The 24000-nt window shown below is 41.6% G+C and overlaps 1 protein-coding gene across 1 annotated transcript in view; it reads left to right on the top strand.

Moving 5' to 3' along the window:
• Positions 1-11543: 11543 nt before the first annotated feature.
• Positions 11544-24000, top strand: part of onecut3a (one cut homeobox 3a) — a gene marked incomplete at both ends in the record, with an annotated part of 17039 nt that continues 4582 nt past the window's right edge. The window contains 3 exon segments of the mRNA XM_083671406.1: positions 11544-12586; positions 22378-22394; positions 22397-22468. Of these exon segments, the coding sequence (XP_083527532.1) occupies positions 11544-12586; positions 22378-22394; positions 22397-22468 (1132 nt within the window).

The raw sequence follows: 24000 nt of genomic DNA, 5'->3' as shown, positions 1-24000 counted from the left end.
TTTTCACTTTGCACCTTGGCTTGGCTCCCTAAACGCCAAGTGAACTGGTCTGATAACGTATCTGGGGCCAGCCTTGACAGGCTACATGTCATAAGGAAGCCGGGTGGCCCAACACAGGAGTGAGTCTACTGAGGTTACAGGGATGGGGTTTTACATACTGTACAGGATAGCAGTACAAATCATTAAAGCCTAGTCTTAGTTTATGTGCTTCTATCCTGCTTTAAAACAGATCAGAGAGATCAGAGAGCTTTTAAACTGAGATCCACACACACACAAGCTGTAGCCTTAGAAACCCTTTTCACTTTGTAGTAGACTGCTTACATCTGAGGTACAACTTCTGGGAAGCACAGTCTCAGATCTCCGCTCAGAGCACATACTGGAAGGAGAGGCGCTCTGCCATTCTCCTCTCTTTTCAAACAGACTATTTGTCATCTCTGAAATAGAAGATTTTAAAAATTCAACCTGCAGCCCACCCCCCACCCCCACCCACCCCCCACCCCCCACCCCCCACCCCCCACCCTCCCCTCTATTCTCACTCTCAATTCCCCTGACTCTGGCCAGCTGCGATCAATAGCCTATTGATCAGCTCTCTCCATTCCCATTACACACCAGTGCCAAAAGAGCCAACCATTCGCAGAGCAAAATATATTTTGTACATATTTGCAATTGTACAGTCTGTCAAATATTTGTGAGCACCATCAAATACATCACATCGGTAACAATGTAAACAAATGCAAAGCCGCTGTGCTTTTGGAAATGTAAAAATCGGTTTTAAAAAAAAAAAACGGATCTAAGTATGTGTGATTATAATTTATTCAAAATAATTATGTTGCAAACAGCTAAAGGAAAATGCAAAAGGTGTCAGAATCCCCAGACATAGAGTTATCCTTTCACTGTTCCTCCTACTACTTCCACCCCCCCCCCCCCCCCACCCCAAGCCCCCCTACCCTTCCTCTCTGTTTTTCTCCTCTCCCTCTGCATAGACAATGCTACGGGCAAAATCAATACTCACAAGAAAAAAAAAAGGCATATTTTTAGCCTGTTATTATATGAGCTGTATGAGGAAAACATGTTTTGTGGGAAAGGAGAGAAAAAGAGCAAGGCGCTGATAAGAGAGAGTCAGGGAGACGCGGAGAGAGGGAGACAAAAGATGTGGGCGAGTCAGGGTGATGGCGGGATGCAGGCGATAGTCTAATGGAGATGGATCAAACGAGTGTGAAGATAAGATGAGGTGACTGTGAGAAAATGGCCGATTCCCCCCGACCAGAGAGGCTTAGCTGTGTGTAGGGGAGGGAGGGAGGGAGGGAGGGAGGGAGGGAGGGAGGATGGCATAGCCTTCATGTACTGTGTCTGTGTGGCGAAAGGAGACACTGTGATGATAGAGTCCTCAGGATAATCTTGTTTACAGTGACTCAAAGGGGCCCGTGCGGTGTGCTCTGTGTGTTGTCCGTTTACAGCTCACAAACACATTCAGTACAAGCAGATATTTGTCTGTGTGTTGTAAGACATAGACATTGTTCTCTGTCCGCAGAGACGAAGGCTTTGCCTGTGTTGCTGTACACCGGGCTCTCGACGGTGCTGTGTATTCAGCACTTACTCCGTCCCATAGCGCTCAGTAACAATCCTCTTGCCGATGGCTTTCTGATGGACTCCCTCTCTCGCCTCTTGTAAGGCTCACCTCCATGCTGCCGTCACCCTCCCTCCCACCCTCCTCCCCATTGGCCAGGGATTCTGTGTTGATCAAACGATAAGCCCTCCGATTGGACAGGGGGGGAGCTCAAGGGGGGAAGGTGGGGAATTGATTTATCTGTGGTATTAGAGGATCAATTAATCCCCATTGTGTGTGCCAGCACAGATAGTCAGCGGTGTCTTATTTGGTATGGCTTGTTTCTGCTGGGCTAAGATAAGAGTCTACCATGACTTCCTTCTATGAGCAACGAATCAAATCAAATGGAAGTGGATGACGGCATGCAGCAGGTCCTCCCCAGGCTGTGGCTCCATGCGCCTCGCCAGTTACAATAAGGAAAGTCCATCAATAACTGCACACTGAATCTCTAGAGGGGAAAATGTCAGCTCCTCTGAGATAGAAATGCATGCTACATACATTACTGTGCCTGGTTAGCGTGTCTCTTTGTTAATATGCACAGATCTGAAACTGATTTGACAATGGCGGTATTTTTGTGAACCCCCCTGATATAAAATAAATCGTTTTTTGTTTTTTTTTAAATCAATTTTTCTCTGTCTCGTGGTCTCTCTCTATCACACACACACACACACACACACACACACACACACACACACACACACACACACATACACACACACAGCTTTCTCATTGTCCCTCTCTTTCTCTCTCTGACACACTTGCACACACTCACACACACACACACACACACACACACACACACACACACACACACACACACACACACACACACACACACACACACACAAACTCCACCATAATCATTGCTGCCACAGAGAGAGAGAGACGTAGGGTGGGTGGTGGTAAAATGATTGCCGCTGTGTGTGTACTTGTGAACGGGGAAGGAAAATAAAGCAAGAAAAGAAGCACCAGAGTTTACTGGTGGTGTGTTCAGTACCTGGAGATGAGGGTGAGAGGATGGGTAAGGGGAAGCAGGATGGGAGTGAGTGCTAATTCCTACTTTTCAGTTTAAATAAAGATTGGAGCTGGATAAAAGCCATTAAGGGAGAAATCAGACAGGGCATGCTATGTAGGACAAGAGCTGACTGCAGGGAGGTGAGTGGAGGAATCAATACTCAGTCGATGCGCTCAACACCAAGCCCTGCACGCACACACACACGGGGGGGGGGGGGGATGATTGGGGGGGTGCTGCCGCTGTGTGTGTGTGTGTTTGTGTGTGTCTGTGTGTGTGTGTGTGTGTGTAAAGAGAGTATATGGCATACACAATTATACAATTTTGGGGGGGGAATAATTTTCAGCATAGTGGGGGTGACGTAGCAGTGATAAAGGTATTAAAGTGCAGCGTTCTGGACAGAGATTGAGAGGCGGACAGATCTAGAAATGGATTTATTTTCTGAGGCAGGATTACGTTAACAAAGATAGATGTTTCAAAAGATCATCTCTAACCCCTCTCCACGACTGGAGCCTGAATATCACTGCAATCGCTCTGCATTCTGCCTCCCCTCCTCTCTCCCTCTCTTCTTTCTCTGGGTCACTCTCTCTCTCTCTCTCTCTCTCCCTCTCTCTCTCTCTCTCTCTGCTCTCTCTCTCTCTCTCTCTCTCTCTCTCTCTGCTCTCCCTCTCTCTCTCTCTCTCTACTCTCCCTCTCTCTCTCTCTCTCTCTCTCTACTCTCCCTCTCTCTCTCTCTGTAGAATTGATCGACTATGTCTCCTCAATCCATCTCTCCCTCTGTCGCTTAGCAACCAGTGCTATCGGGTGTGGAGGTTGGGAGTTTTAGTTGGGTGAGGGGGGGGGGGGGGGGGGCAACAGCTTATTGTACACTAGTGAGCTTGTTGATATTGATGAATATTGGTAGAATATTTCCAATTTCCTGATTTTAGGGAATAACCTTGATTCTGTAGTATTTATTTGTGATGCTTTGAAAAGGCATGCCTCTCATGATGTCATGTGACTTTATGCAACTCCAATTACACCAGCAAATGAATATGTTACAACAAAGGAGCCATCAAAAGATGCAGTAGGACAGCATTGTACAGAAACAGCACATTTACAGTACAGAAATATTTGGTTTCATGAGACTGAGCCACGAACAACCGTGCAGAAATGTGTTCAGTCTACTGAGTCAAACACCGTTTTAATTGAAATATGTTGAACTATGTTTGAAGACAGTGATAAAGGATCCAGTTTATATCATAAGACATGAGGGAGAGGCTCGACCTATGGGGGCCGATTTAAGCAGAATGAAGATGGTGCTGAATCTTCTCATTTGGCTAGGGAATAATAAAGTAAGTGTGCATTCTACCCTATTATATTACTCATTTTACCCCCTTGATCTACTATTAAATAGCTGTATCCCCTCTGAGCTTGTTAACTTGTATAAGTTGGTGTTAGCGTTAAGCTCAGTAAATCCAGTCGTATTTTATGGTGGTTAATGAGAGAATGAGAACGTGGGGAAGCCTGCTGTGTGTGGTTAGAGTGGACTGAGCTGTCGGGGAGAGGGAATACGGAAGGATCCATATGTTGTTTAGAAAGTTACGAATCGCACATCTAGCCATTGTGTTGTATACCTACACTGTGATTACACTGTACCTGGCTCTATGTCAGTGTACACAGCCTACTGTACCTCTCAGGACACCAACATCTTAAGTGGGTAAAGTAGAACACGTCATCTGGCGGTGACAGATATTGACATTGCAGCTCTGGCTAAACATAAAATGTAAACTGTTTAGTCACAGACATATTTTGTGTCTCAAAGATTATATTTAATTTCATATGGTGGAGCTGTGTCCCATCAAGGAACATGTTTACAAAATGTAATCTCAGCATCCTCCACTCCGTTTTCCTCTATAGGCTCAATATTGACATCATATTATATTATTATGATACAAAAAACTCAATATTGATGGTTTATGACGGTGAGTCTGCTGTAATCCTTGAAATGCTCCTTTCAAACACGAATGGCAAAACAATCGAATAGCCTATGAAGGCCTATGAAGGCCTATGAAGGCGTATACTCACAGAGAGTACAGAGAGAACCTGTGAACTGTGAAATCTAACAGCACACACTCCCTGCGACTCAGAATTCCAGTGAGCCTACAACACGAGGCGTTGAGTTGGATGCAAAATCAACACAAGTGCACTGTATTATAAAGTCTGCTTATCAGTAGACTAGGCCAAAACAAAGACTTTCAGGTTCGACCAGCGCCGATTCAATCAATGCACCCGATGTGATCGATCGTTTCAGCTAATAATTGATGGTAATGGAGTGTTATATATCGAAACAGTCCTATGGTTCCTCCATTGTACAAATGGAAAAAAACAGTCCATACCTAGTAGGCCTATCCGTAGCTCAAACAGACATAAGCACAGTTATAGAATGAAACTATAATAGTCAAACATGCCTAGATATTTAAACAATCAACCATATAGCCTGATGCAGAACAGAGGCGAGTCAAGTGTCGTCAGGTATAGGCTTAAGGTGACTAATGATTGATTAAATGATCAGTGATAAGGAATTGTCAGTAAATGGTAGGCTATAGCACACCATGAACATAGAAAAATAACGTCCATCCTGCTAAACAAGCTTCCAAAATATTACAAGTTAAAAGCAAATGAGAAAGCATATTGCAACACATACAGATATTTAAAACCCTCAAATGTATTTCCTTTTGCTGATGCAGTCGATAAAATGTTGGCTTTATTTGTTTTATCGACAACATTTTGAGCCGTGCATTCTCTTGTTTCGACCACGTGTTCAGCATTTGACAAACGCATTGCAAAGAAAAGTTGTGTGTTACAGTATTACAATGTTTGTGGCCTATTTGTTATTATCATTAGGCGATTATCATGCTATACTTATTCCAATAGTATTGTTACTCGTATTATCAATAACTCTAATATATGTTTTTGATTATTGATATGATTAGTATTAATAATATGATTGTTACTATTATTCCTATTATTATTATTATTATTATTATTAATATTATTGTTATTGTTCTTATTATTGTTATTATTATTATTACTATTATTCGTTTGTTCGTTTGACCTTGCCATTTAATTAAAATTAAGATGACAATGCATGCAATCCCCAAATAAATGTTATTCTAGAAAATAATGATGTTATATCATATCTTGTAGTGAATGTATTAACACTCTGAAAGCAAAACATCTTGAAAGTGAAATCCCTTTCTGATCTCACTAATTAATACGTTGTCAATAAACACCCATGCCATATCAATATATTGATTCTCAGCTATAAAGGACGATGAGTGTTTTTGCTTTTTTTTTTGACAACGGGAAACTTTTTACTGCACTTTACCTGTTATCAGCATCTATATTGACGCATACAGGTCTACACACGCAATCGTAGTTTAAAACATGAATTCGGTCAAATCAACAAAGTAATCCTAAACATTCTGGGCCAAATTGTCTCTGCCAATCGATCAGAATGCGGATAGATCAATAAGGCACCAGGGCTATTGATCAACGCAAGTCCTCTATTGCAGGGTGCTTTCAAATGCAAATGTCCCTAAATAATAATCTATGGCAACACACTAATTCCTTAACAAACTGCAGGCAAACGGTTTACAAACAGAGATTCAATGAGTGCAAGTGGTCCCCTCACACATCTCAAATTGCAGACGTCGGCTACAGAGCCAACATTTTTAGGATTAAACGTCTTACATGGAAATGCATTTATAAATGATTCAGACATTAAACAAGACTTGAAGATTGACGGTGTAAAAACAAAAACATTAATGCCTCTACAGAGGCACGGCCATGTTTGTTGTTTGGGGGTTAAACATCAGCCCTCTATGCGTCAACACAAGGAGAAGGCCAACACAGAAATGTATTTTCTAACTGGGTTTAGTTAACTAGAATCAAAAACATTGTTGTGGAATTACAACCTATACTTCCCTGCACCTCACAGTAGGAAACAATGTGCACTATTTTTGATGCGCATTGTCATTCCTGAAATATAAACAGTAGTGTCACACACACACGCACACGCACACGCACACACACACACACACACACACACACACACACACACACACACACACACACACACACACACACACACACACACACACACACACACTTACTTAAAGTAGAGCTAGCCAAACAAGAGTTTCTCCCACCATTGCCAAAGTCCCGGCATTGCAGAGTGCTCCATCCCGCTGACTAGCTCAGAGGCCTGATCAATGCGACATTACTAAACACTGGTACTTAACTTTTGCCAATAGCCAGATTCAAGTAAATATACTTTAGAATACATTAAGCGTGATGCATCAGCTACCGAGTCATTCAAGGAGCCATGAAAAGATTAGTCTGTCTCTATCGAGTGATTTCATTAAAGACTCGAAAAAATACAGCGTGTTTGAAGAACTTACAAGAATTCACTTTCATTGGTTCACACTGACAATATAAACAACATATTTGTGTCAACGATTTTTAGTGTAACGAATATAGAGGAAGACTATCTATAATGCACACTATAATCTATTCGATGGTTAGACTGCAAAATCATTTGTTCAGCTATTTCAAATATGTGTTGTTATTGTTGTTGTTGTTGTTGTTTTTAAAAACATACTCCAATAGTGTGCCTGTTACTGAATAACATTGCAAACTTTTTAAAATAATTGTCGACAAAAAAAACTGTTATTACAACTTAGTAAACACTTGTCTTCACATCAGTTTGTCACGTTATTATATGATGAATGAACAATCAATAGAAATCACTATAGTCCTCAATAATAAGAATAAAACATAACAGTAGGCTGATACAAATAACATTATAACCATCATATGAAGCATAATAATAATTAAAAAGCTTTAATTGAACTTACAAATACAAATGATCACTTTTTTGGTTTAAAAAGTATGACCTGTAACTGCCTATATTGCATGAAATGATGCAGAAAGGGTACGATTAAAAGAATGAAAGAGAGAATGAAATGTCGCCGTCCTTCAAATTGTAAAACACAAACATGTAAGCATTCAGATAGCCTTACCGTGTCCAACTTTATATTATGAATTAAAAAAACGTATATAGGCTAGCATGCTTTGGAGACAAGTTTATACAAAAACCTTGGAAATACTGCTGAGTTCAAGGACCCTTTGTCACCAAATACGTTTTTGAAACAATTCCTATTTTGACACAATAGATCCTTCAGAAATGTATTGAACGAGCCAGAGTCTATCATTGATTTGTTGATCAGACAGGAAACGCGATGGTTATAATATGGCCAGCATGTAAGCCTGCTTCACAACAGGTTGACAGCATCTTACTTTAACAATAGATTTTTTAAAGTTACATTTACAACTTTCTTGTAACAGGAAAGGTATGACAATGAGGCCTATTGGTCGCTCGATATTGTATACAGTTGAAGAATGCTTTAAATGCTTCATACCAATCTGCGTCAGTCTGTCACGTAGGTGGTGGTAGCAGTCTTGTGTCTGAGTAAAGTCGATGCCAGTGTGGTGCTGAAGCCACCGACCCACCAGCCGTTATTAATGTGAAATAACTCACTGGGCCTCGGCGGCATCGCCCCAGTCACACCGCAGATATCGACGATGTTAATATTTTATATTGTATCCGCCATAGGATATGCTTATTTGAACATTCGAAAACACTACATTAAAATACAAATTAAAACCAAGCTCTAGGCCAATACATAGATTTTTGGGGAAAATACTAGGATGCAGTTACATAAAACTAAGAAACCAATAATTGATTAGAAAAACCTCCTGTATGAGGTTAGTTAATGTTGAGTGGTCAGCTTACTAGTTGATGCACTGACTAATTCTCATTGTAAACTTTAAGGGCAGGAGGACACAAGGACAGTGTAACCATGCCCACGGCCATAGCGCCCGGCACCTAGTTAGGTCAATCTCTGCCATCAATTGAGAGAAATAAAAACAGGAAAGGAAGACATTTCTTCTTCTTACAGTAAGAACATGTGTGTGTTTGTGCGTGTGTGTGTGTGTGTGTGTTGTGTGTGTGTCATGATAGATCATTCGATTATATTACAATGGTATATGTTCTTTGTATATTACAAAGCTATTGCTGATGATCTTTTAAAGAAACAACAACAACAACAACAGCAACATTGGAATCCATGCAGTGTAGGCCTAAAAAGGGACCTGCTGTTTTAAGGACGGAAATGAATGACAATAGTCTAGGTGACTACATATAAGACTAGGCTACAACGTACAACGTTCTCCGAGGAAAAAAATGTTCGCACCGTTTACAATAAGTTCTTACAATAAGTTCTTATGAAAACTTTTAATCACGGTTTTTCTTTTGGGGGTGAATTAGCAGGGTGGAGGGATGAAAGTTAACATCCATCACGACAGCGACCAATAAGGTTCGCTGGCCGGCTCGCTGAGATGACGGATTCGCTGTTGGGTCCAGTAATTCATTTTCGATAGCAGTGGTTTCAGTGATCAATAGAGGGACATTAACCCAAGCAGACACTGTTGTTTCCCTGATGGCATCACCATCCTCAATTGGCAAACAGCAAGGCACCATTTGACTGTTTGGGAAATTAGAAGGGAAGTACGGTTTAGCTTGGGCCATGCTCACGACATCATAATTTATCATTGAATTAAGTAAAGGCATAGGCATCACATCGGGCTTGTTAGTCACCAAATGTGGTCATTGCTAAAAAGTATGGATACTGTATTCTCACACACTAAACGAGGATACACAATATCAGTTTACAACAAATAACTGAACGCATTGGCCCTAATAGGCCTCTGTGAAAAGCTTTAAGGCTAACTCAATATTTTTTGATTACCCGTAGGCCTATACCTCTGAAGCTTTAATAACTCATCTAGTGTTATTATTTAGAACAGAAGATGCAGAGTTTTATCATTAAGTGTCAAGAGATATCAATGCTATAACTTTTGGCGCTTTTTGTGTGCTCTCCACGTTTTAATTTCATCGGCTCAGACCTATAGCCGATATCATGCAGGCTACTCTTTGAACTTATTGTTGGTGCAGAGATGGCCTACTAGCTACATCCCATGTTGTCGATCGTAATGTCGCCACTGCAGACCTATTGATGGCCTCAGTTGTGCTCGGACCTACAGATATCAATGGCTAGCAAGCAGACTTTCATAGCCAGACAGGCCTCTGAGTGAAAGATATAACCAAGACTGATTTGAGAGTGACATTTGGAGAATGCTTCGATTACAGCTAACTGAATTCCAATTAAGTGGGGCATGCATGCATCTCCTCAAAATATACGTGTAATGTACCCTATGACTTTGCTACAAACGCTTTATTATAATTTCTCATGATCCAAGAAAGCAACTATGGCGTCTGTATATTTTACTGCTGCATTATCGATGAATCGCCTGATCTATACATCCATTGACACTGATGAATTAGGATTGCTGACCCGGATTGACGTCAGCAGGCAGCGGGATTTAGTGGTTCATAACAAGTCAGAAAGTGAGAAAATTGTAGAGGGGAAGTAAGATGACGAATAAGTTTCCTTTCACAACGGGTGGTCCCAACAATGCACTCATAAACATTATTTTGATAAGAATGGATTTTTACATTGACGTGTAGTCAACTGCAGTCTATCGGGACCTATAGGACATAGGCTGATCAATTTAGGCCTATACTCAAATATCAAATTAGGCCTATATTTGTATGATATAGGTCAATAGAGCCAGAATTGCATAACACAAATAATGAAGACTAGCCCTCTCTGCAAGGCAATGATTCATTATATTCTGGATGAAAATGAAATGATTTAAATGTATTTAAATTAAATGTATGCTATGTGTTCATACTCCATATGATGGAGTTTGACGTTTTGAGGCATTGTATGGTTCTCTTGGACCCTATGAAATACATAGACCTAGACATCTTCCATCGAAAAACGTGCATATTGTACAGAAACAATGTACTGTACATACAGCACCGTGTGTGTGTGTGTGTGTGTGTGTGTGTGTGTGTGTGTGTGTGTGTGTGTGTGTGTGTGAGAGAGAGAGAGAGTGAGAGAGAGAGAGAGAGAGAGAGAGAGAGAGAGAGAGAGAGAGAGAAATATACAATTTGTGCGTCCTTTCCTGAGTGAAATCTTCGAGGTGTAGGCCATATCTTTGAGGTGTGGCCATATATGAAGTTCATTGTATAGGCTAATAGATTGTTTTGAAGAACGGTGTTTTTATTACGTTAATGGCATGATGATAAAGATGTCCATTAATATTTAACCTTTGAGAAATCACATGTGCTGGCGCCAAGTCAAGGCTTTATCAGGTAAACCAAAGGAACAACTCTGTTATCCAAGACTCCCCAATATCTCAAGGTAAATGTTGCACAGCGAGGGATTACGGTTCTGTTAGAGATATGTGTCTGTCTTTTATCTTTTAAAATGTCTAATGTAATCTTTTTTAGGTTTACTTTACAACATGAGCAAACCTCTGTCTGACAGAGAGGGCTCGTGACGTCAGACAGCCCCAGACTGAGTGCTTGCACTGTCGAGCACGGTGCGCGCACACATGCACAGTCACATCTTAACATAAGCGCGGGCACGCCGACACACGCTGGAAGCATCGCGCTTGCTTTCGATAGTAGAGGTGCTCTACAGCAAATGAAATACAAGCAGACACAGACACCTATACGCGTAAGCAGCGGTTTGTGGCACAGCTCTGTGGCGGGCAACTGATCTCTTAAAATCATGCTGGATTGACTGCAGAGAGGCAACTACAATCAATGGCTTGGCTTTGAAATCGTTCAAAATTTATTGGAAAGGAGCGTGTGAGACAGAGGGAGAGGGAGAGCGAGGGGGAGAGAGAGCGCGCAAGTGAGCGAGAGAGAGAGGGGAGAGAGAGGTGGAAATAAAGATTCTTTCAACGATGGAACTTACAATGGAAAACATTGGAAATCTCCACCACGGCGTATCTCACCATCAAACGGGTGACTTAATGAACTCTCAACATGGACGGCAATCGTCGGCGTCGCATCGGAACTTGGTGTCGCACGGACGGTCAGCCATGGTGTCCAGTATGGCCTCAATATTGGAGGGAGCAGGGGACTATCGCACAGACCACGCTTTGTCCGGTCCCTTGCACCCCGCAATGACCATGTCCTGCGACTCCGGGATGAGCTTGAGCAGTACTTACACCACGCTGACGCCGCTACAGCACCTGCCTCCCATATCCACCGTCTCGGAAAAATTTCACCACCATCCCCACCCGCATGCTCACCACCACCCGGCCCATCAGCGACTCACCGCCGGTAACGTCAGCGGCAGCTTCACCCTTATGCGGGATGACAGGAGCCTTGCCTCTATGGGCAACCTCTATGGCCACTACCCCAAAGACATGTCCGGCATGGGCCAGCCGCTGTCCCCTCTGTCCAACGGCCTCGGGTCTTTGCACAACTCTCAGCAGACTCTTGGCGGCTATGGTCCTGGTGCTCACCTCTCGAACGACAAGATGCTCTCTTCGGGGGGCTACGAGTCCCACGCAGCGATGTTGTCCCGGAGTGAGGAGCACCTGGCCCGCGGTCTGGGGGGCCATGGGGCCGGAATTATGTCAACTCTGAACGGCTTACACCACCACAGCCATCCGCACTCTCAGGCTAACGGGTCCATGCTCTCTGACCGGGAGAGGCAGACAGCGGGGGGCGGGCAGGGAGGTGGGTCGGGGCAGGTGGAAGAGATAAACACCAAGGAGGTGGCACAGCGAATAACGGCGGAGCTCAAGCGCTACAGCATTCCCCAGGCCATCTTCGCGCAGCGGATCTTGTGTCGGTCCCAGGGAACGCTCTCTGATCTGCTGCGAAACCCTAAACCGTGGAGTAAACTCAAGTCTGGCCGGGAAACCTTCCGGAGAATGTGGAAGTGGCTGCAGGAGCCGGAGTTCCAGAGAATGTCGGCGCTAAGACTAGCAGGTGAGTGAGGAGACATCTCCAAATCGGACTAATGTGTGGGGATCAATTATACCAGTCAATGTGGCGAGGCAACAGCTACTCTGAGAGACATTAGGGCCGCTAAGATATGGCACTTATTCATTTGGTAAACTCAATTGTCTGTGGAATGTTTAAGAAAATCCATAGGCCTATTTGGATTGATGCATGCCTTTCTCTAATAACGACGTATGGAAGTGTTAACAGTTTATACATTTACCATTATCTTTTGATATACTAAGGCAAATAGAATTTGATTTGCAGACATAAACACGTTTGTATTGTTTTATTGTCCCCAATATCCTGATAACAATTTGATAGAGTCTAGTAGACTAATCAATTTTACGCGCGTGTAAAACACACACGCACACACACACACACACACACACACACACACGCGCGGTATTTTCTTGGACACAAATGGATTGTGTCTCACTGTGTCATTTTGACCACAATAATGAGGGTAAAATGATGCTACCATTGACCAAGAGACCGGTGTTGGGTTTTCATTGATGGCCCTTTGTCAAGTTTCACATCACTCCTTGGTGTTGAGTCGACGAGCATCATGTTAAATATCGTATTTATGTATCAAATGGACCTGATAATCTCGTGGGCCTTCCCTTCCCCTGTCAGCTACGCGAGGCGCAAACAAGACGCGTCTGAGGTGCGAGGGCCTAGCAGCGAGTCAGGGGAGCGTGACCTCCCGCGAATCGATACCTCAGGTCCCGGCGTCCCTTTTCAAAGTAGCGCACTGATAAATGATCGATTTGGTTCTGAGAGACAGCTCAACAAACAGATGCTTCTGTTCTTCATATGGAGCATTACGCATAGGGCCTGAACACAACTATTTTGTCTTCAAGCTTGGGTGAAAGAAACTATATGCTATTTCACTTTCTCTAGCGGTTTATTGTGAAATTGTCTTATTTGTAAAATAACCGAATAAGAAGCACTTGGGCGTAGACCTACACATGGTCTAGTGCTGTACACCTAATTGTAGCCTCTACTGCAGGCCTTTTTAGCCAAAAATCTGGTCCATTATCCTATAAGCTAGACCCGTCAGAAAGTTCGCGGACACACACACACACTCACACATACACACACACACACACACACACACACACACACACACACACACACACACACACACACACACGCCAAACAATAAATTCAAGCGAAATGATTGCTCTCTGTCCTAATGGTGCAATATGTTTATTTATGTTATATACGTTTAAGCCGATGTGCATATATTACATTGAATTATTACCGTTTGAATTGCACCAACTAGCAATTTGCAAACATGTTTTTAACACTCAACTTCGAAACGACTTATATAGGCTATAAGACATGTTTATGATAAGATCATTTGAAAAGCTCATTTGAATCTGTACATTTCTCAATGCATCCATCCATTATTTGAAAATTGCATTCATCTTTCTGTTCGTTTTTTCACTCATTCATTCACTGTTTCAGAGGCCATAGTTTGGAACATTATCCCTTTGTGATGCACTCTCTGAAGCCTCGAAACTAATCAGAAATGTGTCCTTTTTTATACAAATCCAAACGTTTAGTCTAAGACCTAATTAACAAGACTTGAACAAGAGGGGGAAGCAATAACAATAAACTATAGAGTTGGAAGTGAGAGGGCCACTTTCATTGATGTTTGTGCAAGGACTCCGTTTAGACATGCGCTTCAAAACGTCAATCAGTTCTGTGTCGTATTTCAGTGGACGGTTCAATTAACCAGATATAGTGGCATATTTTAGTTCCAGTCAATGCCCTATTGAAAAGCACTTAATGGCATGTAAATTGTTCCTTTGCACATTTAGCGGGGTTCTGGTAAATAAAGATTTAAACACTCCACAATTGTCTATTTAAGTGCCATTGCTGTTAAAGCTAATTGGCCAGTGGGGTTTTACATCTTCCACACCCCACACCATGATAAAAAAACTCTAAATAGACAGAATGCACTTGAATGTGGCACATAATTCTAATTGGGCATAGGCCTGTATTTAAGTATGTATGTATGTATGTATGTATGTATGTATGTATGTATGTATGTATGTATGTATGTATGTATGTATGTATGTATGTATGTATGTATGTATGTATGTATGTCTATCTGTATGTGTGTGTGTGTGTGTGTGTGTGTGTGTGTGTGTATAAGACATGTTTATACATTTTAATCCAATTGAAGCAATCTATATGATGTTAATGCAAAAAAAGCTAATCGCAATTGTAATTATTGAAACCAATATAATTCATCCCTTATCAATTCATCATTGTCGTTAGTGGCTTATAGCAGTGATATTATCGTGATTGTGGTTGTTATCATGGTTGTGATTAGGATTATGGTTATAAGACCTAATGTTTATCTTGTAGGCCTACTTTTTGAGTAATTGCGCCATTCCAATTTGTTGTATACCAACACTCTTGTCTGTTGCCGTGTGAGCTACCTTGTGCTGTCAGTTGCTCTCGGGCAGAATGTAGTTGTTGATGTGGGTTGGGAGTGGGAGTTGGGGGGGTTGTGATTCTGAAAGGGAGGCTGGCAATACTCAGTCGGCCACATCAATCAATAAATTCAAATTACTATTCCAAATTCATCACAGTCACACAAATCAATGCCCCTGCCCTGCTTAGCTGATGTAAAAATGCCAGTGTCTGCACACTCACATGACAGTCCCCGACTCAAAATTAAAAACAGAGGATGATAGTCAAATAAGGAGAAATGCGGCATAACAATGATATGGCTAGACGGATAGGCCCAGAGATGCGGTACCAAACGTTACCAATCCTAAATGGAATCTGTAAAAAAGTTGTGGCGAGCTTGGAATCTCTCAGAGGTGCACACCTATGACACTGCACTCGGCGCGGAGACACCCCATATAATCTAAATCTAGGGCGCAATTTGCCATGCTTGAGGTATTTAATGATTGTAGAAGTGTTTGATGTCACCTCCTGCTTTCCAAATTGGCCATGTGACCATTTAAAAGACCATAATGAAAAGTAATGAAAGTCTTAAATATCGTATATGTCCTATACGCATCGCGTTGCGAACTTCCCAGGATAAATCATTTGCAGACACACACTCTGTGGAAATGTTGAACCGATATCCATATTGTAAACAAGCATATGCACATAGCCTATGGAGTAAACAACAAACCTAGATTTGTGCCAAAAAAGTGAGGTCTGAGAGGCATTTCAAGATTGCATTAAGGATGAAAACAATTCGTCTTTGCATCTGTGTTGAATTCCACACTCCATCTCAATGTATTTGGTCGGGTCAATAAAGCAGTGATCGATAAGGATAGCCAGTGCATCTATCAATTATTCCGCCTCAGCACTCTCCCCCATTGGACTCTCCCAGAGTAGTGGGGAGGGCGGGGGGAGGCAGGAGCCGGGAAAAGGGATGGAGAGACTGGAAAAAACCCCCATTGCACACCTATTTCTCCCCCCCCCTCTCTCCCTCCCTCCCTCCCTCTCTCTCTCTCTCTCTCTCTCTCTCTGTTGTAATCATGTTACATCTGTAGACTGGATGGCAAACTCACTCTCAATATGGCCTTTGGGGTTTCAGTTATACAATCATCCTGGACTGGAGTAAACATGCACCCACCAACGCATTGTTCCAGACACACTCGGGAGCGAACTGAAAGACAATAGCGCGAGACAACAGAATGATTCGACCCTGCCAACCCTTCCATGCGTAAAATACAATGCGCTGATATATTAAGCACATGCAGGTGCAGCAATCGCTTATTGAACGTGTGATAAATTATATCGTTTTTTGATCGTTTGCATAAACTATTGAGATGGGATCGTTCTCTCTAGGCCTATGAGGTTTAAAGGACATAGCAACTTGCCATCGGAAGGAATTATACATTAACATATTTCATAATACATGATACTCATCAAGCAAGATCGATCTCTCTACAGTCAGCATAGGCCATAGGCCTACTTCTGTTTAGGAGGCATAAACTGTTCATTAGCATTTGAATGGACACAGCACGTGCAGGGATCTATAGAGAAAACAATGCAAGTGAAAGGGAGACCCTTTTATTCATCATCCAGACTGTGCAGCACGAGCCTTTTGTATGCTATAATTCTAGGAGTAATGGTTGCCAGTTGCGATAGTGCTGCTGCCACCATTTCTGCAATGAGTTGCCATGTCCAACTATCACACCAGCTGTCCAACCCTCGCCATATCCCGCTACAAACTGTGTTTTCTTATATTAAGCTATACCTCTGCCTCCCACCAGCACTATCATTTCACTTCTACAGTTTTTAATTGTGGTACTATGTGATGCCTATATCTGATTCTCTGTTTGATGCCTGGGAGGCCTACATGGCTTGCTATTTATACAATGGTTAATATTTTGTATGTGCGAGTGGAAGGGGAGTGAACGTCACAGATATTGTAGGTGTCCAGGCAGGCGAGTAAAAGTCACAGATATTGTGTTGCTAGGTGTCTAGGCAGGCCTCATACTGTATGTCTACCTAGTTCTTCCATCCAACACTTCAACGATCAATATCACACAATGTCAATCATGTCATTCTTACAATCCTGTGGGCTATTTTAGTTTAAAGACAAACAGTTGAAAATCAACACAGAAAGGGCCCGAATACATCTAATCCGGGTCTACGGGGCAAATCGAGGAACATTATTTTTACTGCAAGTGGGAATGTTGGTTAAGGTCAAATTCACAAAAATGCTTTCTGTTTGAAACAAAAAGAAATTCAACTGTCTGTAAGAGGGTTGTTGATTATTCATCCCCGAAAACCGCTGAACAGGTTTGATTGAATATGGCCTTTAGATGTGATTGATGTGGGATCATCGAAAACAGGCTTTTTCATGAAGAGATGGCTTGACGCAGACCTGCGAAATGATCGATGCGATCCTTTAATAATTGATAGGTATGGGGAAGACAAGGGGAGAGAACGGTGCAGTTGCGGTTTCAGAGCCGCTCTTCGTTGAGCACAGCAATGTGCGCTGTAAATACTGAGAAACAAATATACACTACCCGTGAAATCCTGTGGCTGGCGTAGTAGCCAGGGCACATGCAGCCATTTTCTCGGAGCACCAATGAAAGAGCCATATTCACATTCTTCAAATCTAATCCACGTTTGTGATTAGGTCAATGCAGCCAGATGATGAATTATATGATTTGGATTTTCGTTGTGCTTTTGAGGATTGAGGGGGGAATTGAGTAGGTACAGTGATGGAGCACGTGCAGGCACAGACACGTCTCCCCAATCCATTTTTTTCCAGTGTGCGTGCGAGTGTGTATGTGATCGGGATATAGAGTGCGTCTGCGCCATACATTGTTAAGGCCGATCTGGCGAGCTCTGAATCTGTATCGATTTCCATTCCCCGGTCTCTCCTTTCCATCGCTGGAGCAGCGCCATGCAGGCATATGTACTCCCGCTAGCCCCTTCCCCCTCCGCTCCTGTGCAACACCATTTTGCCCCATTAACAGCTCAGCCCTCATAACGTAGAACAGAATGACTAATAAACGCAAGCGTACTTTGGCATGTTGGAGACTTCACTGGCTTAGGCCTATACGGAAATCCAAACTGGTACAGTCTGTTATGTTGATGTTTATTCTAAAACAGTGAGACATGTAACATGAAACGGCAGTAAACTAGATGAATGTTCCATAATCAATCCAGTAACTCGTTCAAATACTAACAATTATAGAAATTATAAAATGGCAAAATAAACCTCTGTCAATAAGGCAGCCTGAGCAGTCGCTCCATGACACACACACACACACACACACACACACACACACACACACACACACACACACACACACACATATATATATTATACACATTATAAATGCAGCTGCGGTCTAACGCGTTTACCTCAATAGGCCTACAGTATAGAATACCGTCTATTCTATTTTAGATTATCAATTCCTACGCTCTTTCCGTCGCCCGCTCGCCAAACCGGATCGATAGGAGAGACTGACCTTTAAATCAAATTGCTAGGAGACTCAACTGTGCGCACGAGGCTAGCATCAAAGGGTTAAATAGCATTGCGTCACCGATTTCAAACCAAAAACAGAATCTAGGCTATCTATGTGTTGATTTATAGGATCACGTTGCAAAATCATATTGAAAAACCAAGGACTCTTCAACAGCCATAGTCCTCGGCAATGCTGGCCAAAATTAGGATATTAAAGAGACTGTTGGACTCATGTTCTGCTTTGTATGACACAAATGATCAACACATGGAAATGGAATATATAGACCCACAACAAACCATCTTTCCCTGCCACCATCCCACTTCACAAAATGAATTGTCTGGAAGGGAACTGGAACGTGGATTAAAAAAAAAGCGATGGACTCAGAGCATCAGCAATGTCCTTTCTATCGGGGACTTACTGTTCCAGTAGGCTACAGCCCTTTCCGCGCGCCCTGCATGCGTAACCGGGCCTGGTTACACATCTCAGGCCAAAGGCGCAGAAAAACAGACCGTCTCTCCTCCGTAGCATAGCCGCTTATCTGACGCCCTGACAGGCCATCGCTTATTAGAGGCCCGATAATGGCTTGTTTAATGCCCGATCTAAGGCGAATGTTGTAGCGTTAAGAACAATGGAAAGACATTGTCCACAGATCTTAAGGAGAGAAAAGGCACGTATATCTCCTAATAGCTGTTATCGAGGGAAGAATAGTTGGCTACAATTTGTATTAGTCTTGCTGGTAATAGCGACATAGGCCTAAATGAATGCCAACATGTTTATTACACTCATTCATTTAGGCTACACTCGTGTGTAGCCTATTATTTGTTAAATATGCCCATGTGGTGGCCAACTCATCGGATTGGCCCATAATTCTGAGACCATATTACAGTAGGTATAATCTGTTTTATGAGAATAAAACGGAGATTCAAAAATGGATTTGCTTTAGCATTTAACCTTTACAAATAGCCTATAAACTCCTCTGTATACATTAGCAAAAATCACCTGGCATGTTTCAAATATTAAGCTGCGTTTGCTTGATCGATAGTCGAAAGAGGAACTGATCATACTGATTTCTTTCCTGGGGATAGCAAACAAAAAAAAACAGAGGCGGTCGACAGCCTTTGGATGTTGTGCCAAACATTCCCACGTGTTGCACATAATGCCTACACTAATTGTAGACCATGCACAGAGTTTGACATGTAGCCTACTCTACAATTAATAGCCTTGTCGTGAATGTTTCCAAAACCTATGTTGAACGGAAATTCTCAGTTCTCAGAGTTTTCGTTTCCTCACATACATTTTACCTCATTGAAACTTTACGTCACGATTGACCAATAGGCTTATCATATCAGCCACATTGCAATACAAAAGGTCTATAACAAACACACTGGGATCTACATTGTGAATTACAGAGCACATTGAATTAACAAGCCATGCAATGATACAAGGCCTACAACAAATGTTCAACTGTCCTAAACCGGAGAGAGCCGACCAACGCCTAACACACTGCCTGCAAGCGGGGTCGATCACAGCAAAATCGCAGTCACACACCTCGTGCCCGCAGATGCAACCCGAAACTCCGGTTGGGCAAGCCCACACAAATCAACAAAGGAACAAAACGACCGTGAAATCAATTGATGAATTAATCAATGTTATATTACATGCTAAATAAACAAACGGAGTAGTCTAACATAAGAATTTGAATTGATGTTTAAATTCAGCCAGGCTATCGTTTTCATCCTACTTGCTGAGCCTGCATCTTTACTTTAGAGCACCCATTTATCCAGTGTATAGTTTGTTTGTTTAAGAGCAATGCCTGTAAAAGCTATACAACATAATTTCTTCCCATAATCTTTTAATGCTTTGATATTAAGAGAATTACATCCAGTTGCGTGTGTGTGTGGGTGTGTATGTGTGTGTGTGTGTGTGGGTGTGTATGTGTGTGTGTGTGTGTGTGTGTGTGTGTGTGTGTGTGTGTGTATGTGTATGTGTATGTGTATGTGTGTGTGTGTGTGTGTGTGTGTGTGTGTGTGTGTGTGTGTGTGTGTGTGTGTGTGTAGACTAAATCATTTCCATGCACGGCCTTAACTGCTATCCGTTCAGGATTGATTTTCAAAATGCACAAGAATAACGGGGTATTCTTAGCCAGCCTCGAATTCTGCACTCCCGCCATACGTTCACATACATGCCACTGCTATAGCACCACCGTTGTTGTGGCTACATGCCCAATTGATTGCCTAATCTGGCCATTTTTGACACTATCACGCCACACAGTTTGCAGTGTCTTCTAGTTGTTAATGATACACAGGTGTTGTCTCCCACTGCTTTATCGCAACACCACACACACACACACACACACACACACACACACACACACACACACACACACACACACACACACCACCACCACACACTGGACGCCGCGGTTTCTTCTTATGTCGTCTTTTGTCCAATGGTAAAACAAAATAATTTGAAAAAAATCTGTGCTTTTTGATCGGAATTATTATGATTATTAGTTAGGCTTCCATCAAACTACATTTTTGGTTTTGTTGCCGTTTCATACTTGCCTCGGTCGGACCTGTACTTTCTTTTCAGCTGACAACTGCAGAATTAAATCCATCAAGATCGACCTTTGAGACGATTAGCAGACTGCCTAACTGATAAAATGTCCGACCCGTCCCATAAATCACTGAAGACAAAAAATCTCGAAAACAGACGAAAAGTAAATAAACTTCACGTTTTGACTTAGCCTGATAAATAGACAAATGTTTTGTATGCTGCAGGTCTGATGATGTGTTGTGTTATTAGCAAATAACAACTTCTCAAGAATAGTCCTGAGATAATTGTGCCGATATGCTTTTTAAAAGGAGCTCACAGTATTGTCTATAGGATGTAGCCTACAGGCCTACACAGTGCAAATGTTGGCGCGTGCACAGCTCACCCATTCTGTAATCCTATGGTCTCTTGGGGCAGCCTGCAGTTATTCCTATTGAACAGTGTTAAAATACCTTACCATATTCCTTATTCACATTGAAATGTTGACTACATGTATAGGCTACAGGTCTGATCTCAAAAGGCAAAATAATAATGGCACTGATCGTACATGGAAGTTCAGGTGTTAGTTGCAAATCTCATTTAAATGATAAAAAAAGGTTATTTATGAATGTATCTATATTTTAGGATGTATGCCTTTAGGCTTAATCTACGTCAGAGCACTAAAATATATATTTCAGTAAAGGAAGGCCTGTTTGTATGTGATGTTGAGGCCCATAAATTATATTTGCTGATTGTGTCTTTGATAACACCATACTGTAAAGACTTGTTGCTACTAAGGGACCACCAAATCATATCTGAAACATTTGCAAAAACGAGATCACGGGAGACTTCAACCAAACGAATGAGAGCAATAGCGTATATTAAAACCGCATCATCGACATTTAAAGAATATGTAATTTTGCAATGACACCTTTGAAACTGATCATTCTGTAAATAACAACAACAACAACAACAACAATAATAATAATAATAATAATAATAATAATAATAATAATAATAATAATAATAATAATAGAAGAAGAGGAGATGAAGAAGAAGAAAAAGAAGAGGAGGAAGAAGAATGTTGTAATAAACTAGGCATAAAAATGATTTAATTGCTCAGAGGCTGCTTCAGTCTTTGCTAAAGATGGTGTGTGCATCTTGCATGTCCTCCTCATTGACCCAATAACTTGTTTCAGGGGCAGTTATCATTAATAGTAAATAGTTATTAACAGAGGTTGAGTCCATGGTTGACATAGTGACTGTTTCTCGCCCGCAGTAGCCCGGCCTCTGCGGGAGAGAGTCGCACCGCACCCAATTTCAGATCAGCCCCATTCAGCCCATCGATCCCAGGCAGACCGGTTGGCTGCACGGTGCGGTTAGTTATCGATCCCCTCCCCATACCCCCTCCTCTGCTCTCCCACTTCAAATCCGACAGAGCACACACCTCTAGCCTGCTGCTGAGACAGCTTTCACACGCTCAGATATATATATATATATATATATATATATATATATATTTATTTATTCATCTATATTTATTTACTTGTTTGTTTATGTGTTTAAACATTATTGGTCTGACAACATCGTTGGCTGTGTGACTGGTTAGCTTTTTATAAAAAATAAATTGGGGGTAATAATAATTCAGGTAGACCTGTACAGCAATAATTCAATACGAATCAAATTCGTCACATAATCAACAAGTTTCACAAAACATACCATATAGCGTAGTCTAGTTATTTATTAGTAATCTTTGGAGTTCCTGTTATAACATACGGTAAATTCGACAAATACTGTATGTCCATATGAGAAATACACATGTTGTCAACTATGGCAGATAGTTAAAATGGATAATTATAACTGATAGCTATCTCGCACTAGACTGGTCAATTACGACAAAAATGCAATTGTCAATAAAACAAATGATAATCATATTTTAACAGTAACAACTAGCAATAATAAATTGCGCACATTGCAATTTCACAAACAATTCAGGTTAACATATGTCAGTCATACTTACATGTTTTAGTGCCTTTTATTATCTACAGTATAAAGTCATGAGGTGACTCGTCGCTAACTACAGCCTATAATCATTGCAGTCATTGGGACTGCTGAATTTCTCCCGCCTGATGTATGTTTACTGAGCAATACTCTACTTATGTAATTTCATTGTGAAACTTCCATTGACTTTGGTGTGTAATTCAGATAAGCAATATCAATTAATTAAGCATGCCAAACCACTTCTTTAGTATTATTTGAGTGCAATAAAACATAACTGATAAAGTGAATGTTTTTTACGGATAATTTTGCACTAATTCCTATACACTGTTTTGAAAATAATTCTGCATTATTGTTATCGCCTGTATAGTATAATGATTCTGAGCTCTAGGCCTGCTTAGGTAAATTAAGGAGGAGGTCACTTGAGTTTTATCAAAGAGCAAACACAAAAACATGGCACATAAAGAAATCTCAATGAAGGCGGTATGTTTTCACTGTTGATTGACAATTGCACAGGAGATAACTGCAACTGCGTGAGAAAAAAAAAGAAGAAGCTAAATAAGTCCTCTCCGATCATAAATAAAAATGTTAAATTAAATAAAAACAGTAATTGAAAATGTGCCAGTGAGTTTTGCTGGACTGTGGCTGGAACACAGCTAGTGATCTCTGCAGGGTGACTTTCAAAGTGGACCAGAGTGAGTATTATTGGAGTTGTGGGGAATGCCTTGCAGCTGAGCCGTGTTGAAGGCAAACAAACAAATTGTATCAAGTTATCAGTATATTAGCACCAATTCGCCCTCATTACATTAAGGGGTATCGAGCTGGAAGTAGTTGAGATTGGGGAAACCTTGGCACTGCCCTACGGCCTGAATGAAATAAATACTGTACAAACTGGCTTTTAAAGTGC

This window comes from Argentina silus (assembly GCF_951799395.1).
Source record: "Argentina silus genome assembly, chromosome: 6".
Classification (NCBI taxonomy): domain Eukaryota; kingdom Metazoa; phylum Chordata; class Actinopteri; order Argentiniformes; family Argentinidae; genus Argentina; species Argentina silus.
This window is presented reverse-complemented; position numbering and strand designations above follow the sequence as displayed.